This window comes from Lipotes vexillifer, unplaced genomic scaffold (genome assembly GCF_000442215.2).
Source record: "Lipotes vexillifer unplaced genomic scaffold, Lipotes_vexillifer_v1.1 scaffold1586, whole genome shotgun sequence".
Classification (NCBI taxonomy): domain Eukaryota; kingdom Metazoa; phylum Chordata; class Mammalia; order Artiodactyla; family Lipotidae; genus Lipotes; species Lipotes vexillifer.
The window spans coordinates 921,093-929,621 of NW_006792103.1; the positions used below are offsets into that span (position 1 = coordinate 921,093).

The window sequence follows — 8,529 nt, forward strand, 5'->3', positions numbered from 1 at the left end:
CCAAGATTTGGAACGAGGTCACCCTGACATTAAGTTAGGCATTTAATTTTGAGTCTCATCTTGGGGCTTAGGAGAGTTTTCCAATCAGTAGCAGAGAGGCCTTTTTTTTTTAACATCTTTATTGGAGTATAATTGCTTTACAATGGTTTGTTAGTTTCTGCTTTATAACAAAGTGAATCAGCTATACATATACATATATCCCCCTATCTCCTCCCTCTTGCATCTCCCTCCCACGCTCCCTACCCCACCCCTCTAGGTGGTCACAAAGCACCGAGCTGATCTCCCTGTGCTATGCAGCTGCTTCCCTCTAGCTATGTATTTTACTGTTTGGAGGACTTTTTGATTTTTGTTGTCAAGTCACTCAAAGGGTTTAGTGGTTTTCAGCATTGTTAGGGGAAACTGACACTTTGGTTGTTTATTTACTCAAGTGGCTTTCTTCGAATTTAGAGGGTGCCAAGCAAATGAGTCATCAGACTAAGTAGAGCGGAATAACAAGGACACCTCCTGTGTTGCTTTATGCTTGTGATCTTTTGTAATTCAAGAACTTGATTTTTACCTACAGGCACCTTCTCCAAATATACTTTGGTTTAAAATACCACACCAGAATGAGTGGTTTAAGAACTCTGCAATAACGTAATCTGGGCCTTAGTTTTGTCGTTTGCTACCTGAGTATTTTTAAACATCTTTATACACACACACATATCATATATATATAAATATATGATATGTATGTAGCATATATATGTATATATACTTTTTAAAATATATACTTTTTCTTATCATGGCTGTTGCGTTCTTACAGATAATTTAAGTTGTTCTGCTCCTGTGGTCACGACAGGTTATTTTTATAGATCTCCCATTAAAAAAATAATCTAAAGAATTACCTGTTGTTGCTTGATAATTATCACAAATTTTTACCATCTTAAAACAACACCCATTTATTAGTTCACAGTCCTGTAGGACACATGTCTAGCATGCCATGACTGGGATCCTGCTTAGGGTATTGCATGGCTGAAATCAGGGTGTAGGCTGGGCTGAGTTCTTGTCCGGAGGCTCTGGGGGAAAGTCAGCTTCCAGGATCATTCAGGCTGTTGGAAGAATCCAGTTTTTTGCTGCCTGTCAGCTAGGCATTGCTGACGGCTGCTCTCAGGACCTTCCCACATGGTCCCCTCCATCTTCAAGCCAGGAAAGGTACACCAAATCCTTCTTGTGTTTCAGATCTCCCTGATTGACTTTTCTGGAACCAGCCAGAGAAAGCACTCTGCTTTTAAAGTTTTCATGTGGATGTGTTAGGCCCACCGAGATAATCTATCTTTAGGTCAACTGGTTAGTAAACTTAATTATGTTTGCAAAATCCCTCTTGCCATGTAAAGTAACATAGTCATGGGGGCCATCTTAGAATTCTGCCTACTATACTTTATATAGGCATTCTGTTATATAGATTCAGTTTTTAGGTTGAATAACATGACAGCATTCAGAACATTAAATATGAATCACCATAGTGAATTATATTTAGGTTAAATTACTTTTATTGTGAATGTGATGCAAAGGATTTGTGGTATTGAAAAATACATACTTTAAAATAGATAGCTAATGGGAAGCAGCCGCATAGCATAGGGAGATCAGCTCCGTGCTTTGTGTCCACCTAGAGGGGTGGGATAGAGAGGGTGGGAAGGAGATGCAAGAGGGAGGAGATATGGGGATGTGTGTATATGTATAACTGATTCACTTTGTTATAAAGCAGAAACTAACACACCATTGTAAAGCAATTGTACTCCAATAAAGATGTTAAAAAGAAAAATACATACTTTTTAAATGTCTATAAATATATCAGATAAAAAGTACATTTAAAAGATATATTTTAAAAAGCTATTATAGGGCTTCCCTGGTGGCGCAGTGGTTGAGAGTCCGCCTGCCGATACAGTGGACACGGGTTCGTGCCCCGGTCCTGGAAGATCCCACGTGCCGCAAAGCGGCTGGGCCCGTGAGCCATGGCCGCTGAGCCTGCGCTCCGCAAAGGGAGAGGCCACAACAGTGAGAGGCCCGCGGACCGCCAAAAAAAAAAAAAAAAGCTATTATAAATGCTCAGCATATGCCTAGAATTCTTTGATTCCATCAGATGACAGGGAGTAGCCTTATCTCCTCAATATATGCTATTAATCATGGTCTTGGTCATTCATTAATGACACAAACTCATAGACTTTAGAGCTAAAAGAGATCAGAGATCTTCTGGCACCCTCCCCCTCCTTTGTTTGTTTGTTTGTTTGTTTGTTTTTGCGGTATGCGGGCCTCTCGCTGTTGTGGTCTCTCCCGTTGCGGAGCACAGGCTCCGGACGCGCAGGCTCAGCGGCCATGGCTCATGGGCCCAGCCGCTCCGTGGCACCTGGGAAGCCCCCTCCTTTGTTTTTTTTTCATAAATGAGGAACCTGAAACTCGGAGAGGGATATGACTCAGAGAAGGCCATAGAGCCAGCTAGTCAGTGGTAAAAATTGGCCTAGAGTACATGTTTTCTGATTTCCTTTCTGGTAGAAATAATAACAACAGTACCATTAATGAAGATTTTCTATATAGCAGGCACTATCCTAAGCACTTTAAATATATTATTTTCCTTAACTGTAACAAAAATTATATCAGGTAGGCATTACTATTATCATTGCCATTTCACAGTTTGAGAAAGCTGAGTCACAGAGAAGGTAACTTGCTTCATGTCACCCAGCTAGTACGTGATAGAGTAGGGATTCTAAGAGAAACAGTTGGACACCAGGGCCTGACCTCTTCACTATTCTCTGCTCTTTCCACCCCACCAGCTGCTTCAAGCAGGGCCTTCCACATATACTCATGAGTTAGCTTAGTAGCATCTTCACGGACAGCTGTCCAACCAAGCTATATTCTGACAACAAAATAGTGAATAGCAGAAAACTTGGAGTCAGGGAACTGTGTATAAACTCAGGTTCTGTCATTTTTTGTTTGGCTTCAGGGAATTGTGTAACCCACTGGGGCCCTTGGATACTGGATCTGTAAAATGGGGATTATGAGAGTTGTTCTACAGAGGACACATGTAAAAAGCAATCTGTAAACAAAAGGATTACATGCTCGTTGTATTGTTATTCTTTGCCAAATGGTCACTAGTTCTTATCAGCCTGTAATAGCAGATTTTCAAGTCACTTTTGCTGTGATGAGTCAGGCATTAAATGAAAACCAGTAGATTTTTGACACTGCAAAGGCCATGTCCTGAGACCTTTAGGAAGTCATGTGTTCTGTACTTATCCTCATTCTGCACTTTCAAACGTTACTGAAATTGTATATCTCACTTGGTGGTGGTTTTTCATGCTTCATAGGCACTCTTCACAGGAAGTGAATGGTAAAGCTACACGGAGAGGCCAGGACTCAGCCATTGGCCTGGCTCCCTCACACCAGCCCAGCACCTTTCATGATTCCAGTTCACTGGACAAAATTTTACTACTTTTTTTTTATTAATTTTTTTTGGAGTATTGTTGATTTACAATGTTGTGTTAGTTTCTGCTGTACAACAAAGTGAATCAGTTATACATATACATGCATCCACTCTTTTTTAGATTTCTTTTCCCATATAGGTCATTACAGAGTACTGAGTAGAGTACCCTGTGCTATACAGTAGGTTCTTATTAGTTACCCATTTTATACATAGTACTGTCTATATGTCATTCCCAATCTCCCAATTTATCCCTCCCCCACCCTTTCTTCCCTGGTAACCATAAGTTTTTTTTCTACATCAGTGGCTCTATTTCTGTTTTGTAACTAAGTTCATTTGTACCATTTTTTTAGATTCCACATATAAGCAATATCATATGATATTTGTTTTTCTCTGACTTACTTCATTCAGTTTAATGTGGCCATTTGGGGATCACTCTCAAATGAAATCATAAATATTGAATGTATGGCTATCAAGGTCTACTCTTCATCCCCAACCTTTTTGTTATTGTTGTTGTTATTTTCATCCTCTTTGTTTTATGTATATGTGTATTTTTTGCTATACTGTTTGAAAGTAAGTTGCAAACAACATAACATTTCATGTCTAAATACTTCAGCGTATGTATTTCCTAATGATAAGGAAATTTTTTATAATACATGCCACTATCTACCTAGGAAAATTAATAATTTTCTTATCCCATCTAATACCCAATTCATATTCATATTTTCCCTACTTGTCCTAATATTGCTTTTAGTGTTTTGCTTCTAGGGTTTCTTTTTATGTTGTTTTTTTTCTTGAAAAGAAACCAGTCAAAGTATACTTAAAGCATTTAATAGTTACATCCCTGTCACATTTTTAAAGCCGGAACAATTCCCCCACCTTGTTAGTTTGTTTTCATGGTATTAACTTTAAGAGACTAGGTCAATTCTCTTGAACAAAATCCCATACTCTGGGTTTGTCTGATTTTGTGTGTGTGTATCCTTTATCTTGTTATTCTATCCTCTCTATTTTTGAAAACTTAGAAAAGTTTTAGAAACTTTTTAGAAACTTTTTTAGAAACCAACTTAGAAAGGTTGGTTGCAAAGACCTGATTAGAAACAGGTTGTGTACTTTTGTCTAGAACAACTTGATAGGTGCTACAGTGATTGCCCCACTATTAGTGCTAAGTTTGCTCACTTGATTAAGATGGCAATAGCCAGGTTTCCCAGTAGTAAAGTACCTGTTTTCCTTTAACAATTAGAACTAATTTGTGGGATGATTTTTTTGGCTCATATGAATGTCCTTTTATCTAATGGCATTAGCATCCATTGATGTGCCTTATTTGAATCATTTATCCCACTGGAGGTTGCCAATTGGTAATTTTAAAATTTTCTCACTTTTTACATGTATTAACTAACCATTTCTCTGGAAGGAAGAGCCTTCCGTCATCAATGGGGGATGCTTTAGCTCCTCTCAGTAGTTCAAATCAGTACAACATGTTTTACTATCAATTACCTAAAATAGGCTCAGATTATGGAACTGAGTTGTAGATCAGTGATAACATGTTTTATATATACTTTTTAAAGCATTTTGATGTACATTGAAGTTGGAAGTGGAGAAGAGATGAAATTTAAAGCAGTGTTTCAAAATGGTGAGCAGATATTATAAGAGGTTTGATGGAAAGGATTTCCACAAGTCAATGTCAATATCACCAAATATTTATTGATCTAAAATGAAATTATTAATACCAGGAACTAAAAGAGCTTACCATATCCCAAAATACTAATGATATGAACAGTCAATGTGGATAAATATTTAGACCTGACAGGAAGTAAATTAATACAAGTAATTTGAACCATCCCCCCTGTTGCTCCAGCTTCAATCATCTCTCAGCTCCACATTCCAACATGCAAGGCCTTTGATAACTGGGGCTGTTTCTTGGATCCCAATCTGCCCATTTTTCAAGCCCAGCTCAAATCCCAACTCCCTCTGTGATGCTCCTTCCTCCCTGACCTCTGCAGATGGCACTTCGTACCTCTGTTACATCTGTGGTACTTGACTCAGTTTCCTGTTTGGTCTTCTAATTGGCTTCCATAAGCAAACCTCCTATTCAGACTGTTGAAGATCCTTAAGAACATGACTATCCATGACCAAAAATTTAAAAGCTCTTTTTTCACATGGCATTGCTGGGTTTTGCATTCCTTATGAGAATCTCTCTGAAAGTTACGAACAGATGTGAAAATGTTATCAGGCAAGGCTATCTCCTTAGTGTAGCTTTCTTTGCTTTCTAATACTGATCACCCTGCAAAAACAGGTTTTTGTGTGAAAGTTAAAGCTAGAATTGAGGATTACTCACCACCTATTCTTTGGAAATAATGTGAAGGCCTACTTCTTTGACTATGACAAAAAGAAAGAAAAAAGAAAAAGGCGTAAATTAATCTTGATTTAAATATTACAATGAAAACAAAGCTTATTTTACATAGCTTGAAACTTTTTGTTCCTTTTGTTACCAATTTGAACAGTTTTAAATGAAAATAAAACAATGGTATTTTGTGCTTCTTGAAGATTTTTTAGAAAGTTTTCATCCCACTCAACAAGACGTGATTTGAAATACCTTTTCTCTCTGTCTCCTTCATAAAAGCATTTTGTATTTATGCAGGTTTTTCATCTGAGGACCTCAAAGCATTGGCTGCTATTTTTTGTTACCAGATGATGATGACAAAACTATCACCCCTTTTGTTTTCTGTCCGTGCAGAAGCCAGTGGTAAAAAGCTACGGAGCACCGTGCAGAGAAGTACAGAAACAGGCTTGGCTGTGGAAATGAGGAACTGGATGACTCGACAGGCAAGCCGAGAATCTACAGACGGCAGCATGAACAGCTATAGCTCAGAAGGAAAGTGAGTGATGCTGGCTGTGCCGTGGTCTCCATGCCTTGCTGGAGACCTTCTTTACCTCACTCTCTGTGCTTTCACCAAAGCTAACTCACATGCCCTATAGCACCATTTTAACGTTCACTGGCTGATTTGCTGTGAAGAAAACTTTTGCTTACCCGCCACTGAGAAATGTGACATATCTGGCTTTTTATATCAATGGAAATAGGTTTGGGGATAAAGTGTTTCAATTTAAGGGCAAGATGCTAAAATGTGACTGTCACAAATAGAAGTTTGCCCTACCCTGAAATAATACATGAAAGCACAGAAATAATAAGCACTTGTGCCCGTGCCACATGTAGGATGCTAATTTTTAAAATCTTTGCTCTAAGAGTTATTACTAAAAAATATAGAATATCGATACATACTTAGTTCCATCCAGTAACAAACAGTTCGGATAAATGTAACAGCCAAAATGAAATGCCACAAAGTTGGTGAGCCTTTCCTATATGTAGTTATCATGTAGCTTTCCCTTGACTCCACTGTGTCTGAGATATTTTTAAAGCATTTGTCAAGATTGTACAGCCCTGTCACCAACAAATTAACAATAATTAGCAACTGCAGATCGTAGATGGGTGTGTAAAGGACGTTAATAGAGGAAAGTGGGGTTTACTGACCTCATCTGTCATCACCATGGAAGCATCAGGTGCTTAGGCAACATATGTGTAGTCACTTCACAGATGTGAGGCCATAGGAGCAGCTGGCAGAGTGTTGATGATTTGCCCTAGGGACCATTTGTCTAGCACAATTATATAAATACAAGAGATTTATATGGTTTCCATACATTTATAAATAAGGTTATATGGGATATTTATGGAAGCATTAAAAATGTTCAGATTAACTGTATATTTGGGAATTAAGCTTGGGGGACGAAATAGATTTGATGTTAATCAAGGAAGTCTTAAAAGAGATGGAGAATCAAGTAAAAAAGAAATGTGCAGTGAGCATTCATCACTGCAAAGCACTGCGTTAGACACTGTTAGGGATGTAAAAATGTTCAAACTATGATCCCTGTGCTCCAGGTGTTTATAGTCTTATTGGAGAAATGGGATGAATACTCATAAATTCATTCAACAGATATTTCCATACCTTCTAGTGTTCTAGGCACTTTGCTATGGGTTGGGGATATATGTCATACAAGGAAGCAAAAATCAGTTGGTGGTTAGACCATAGGCTTTAGGATCATATAGGCTTAAATTCTAATCTGTTTTCTGGTGCTATAGAAACTTGGGCAAGTTATGTAATTTTTTTAAGATTCATTTTAATTAATTGATTGAGTTTAACAAGTACTTACAGTATTTCAGGCATGGTTCTAGTGCTGGATATATATCAGTGAACAAATAAGAAAAAAACCCCTACCCTCATCAAACTTACAGTCTAACAGATAAGATGGACAAGAAACTTGAAAATTATTCAAATAAAAATTAGGAAAATATATAATATTTAATAGATTAGGTGGTATAAGTGCTAAGGAGAAAAAGGTGAGAGAAGAGATGGCAGAGGTTAAGGGTAGGGTTTTATGTAGGTTAGACAGGGCAAAGGGCACATTTGATTAAAAATCTGAAGGAAGTTAGTGAACACATGAATGTCTGAAGGAAGAACATTTCAGGCTGAAGCAACGCTGAGGCTGGAGCTTACCTGGCATCAGTAGTGGGAATGGCGGCACCGGGGAATGAGGGCAGGAGTAGTAAAAAAAACTAGGAATTAAGATACGGGGGGCAGGGGTGGACAGGTTGTATTGTCTTTATACATCATTGCAAGGACTTTGCTTTTACCCAGATCGAGATGAGAAACCAATGCAGGATTGTGAGCAGAGGCTTGACATTATCTGGCTTCAGTTTTAACAGATCACTCTGACTGCTGTGGGAGTGGAGAGAAAGGTGGCAATGGGGAGATCATTCTGAAGGCTGTTGCAGCAATACAGAAAGAGAAAATGATGGCTTGGACCTGAGTGGTAGCATTAGTGAGGTCGGATTCTGGATGTATTTTTTTTTTTTTTTTTTTTTTTTTGCTGTATGCGGGCCTCTCGCTGTCGTGGCCTCTCCCATCGTGGAGCACTAGCTCCGGACGCACAGCCCCAGCAGTCATGGCTCAAGGGCCCAGCCGCTCCGCGGCACGTGGGATCCTCCCGGACCAGGGCATGAACCTGTGTCCCCTGCATTGGCAGGC

The 8,529-nt window shown here is 38.8% G+C and overlaps 1 protein-coding gene across 8 annotated transcripts in view; it reads left to right on the forward strand.

Annotated features, from left to right (window-relative positions):
* RIMS2 (regulating synaptic membrane exocytosis 2) overlaps nt 1-8,529 on the forward strand; it is a 583,562-nt gene that overhangs the window by 567,714 nt on the left and 7,319 nt on the right. For 6 of the 8 annotated variants that reach the window (XM_007465316.1, XM_007465315.1, XM_007465318.1 and 3 more), the window contains one exon: nt 6,186-6,327. In XM_007465316.1, coding sequence (XP_007465378.1) covers nt 6,186-6,327 — 142 coding nt within the window. The remainder of the gene's footprint in view (nt 1-6,185; nt 6,328-8,529) is intronic. The other 2 variants (XM_007465321.1, XM_007465322.1) reach the window with 2 other exon arrangements.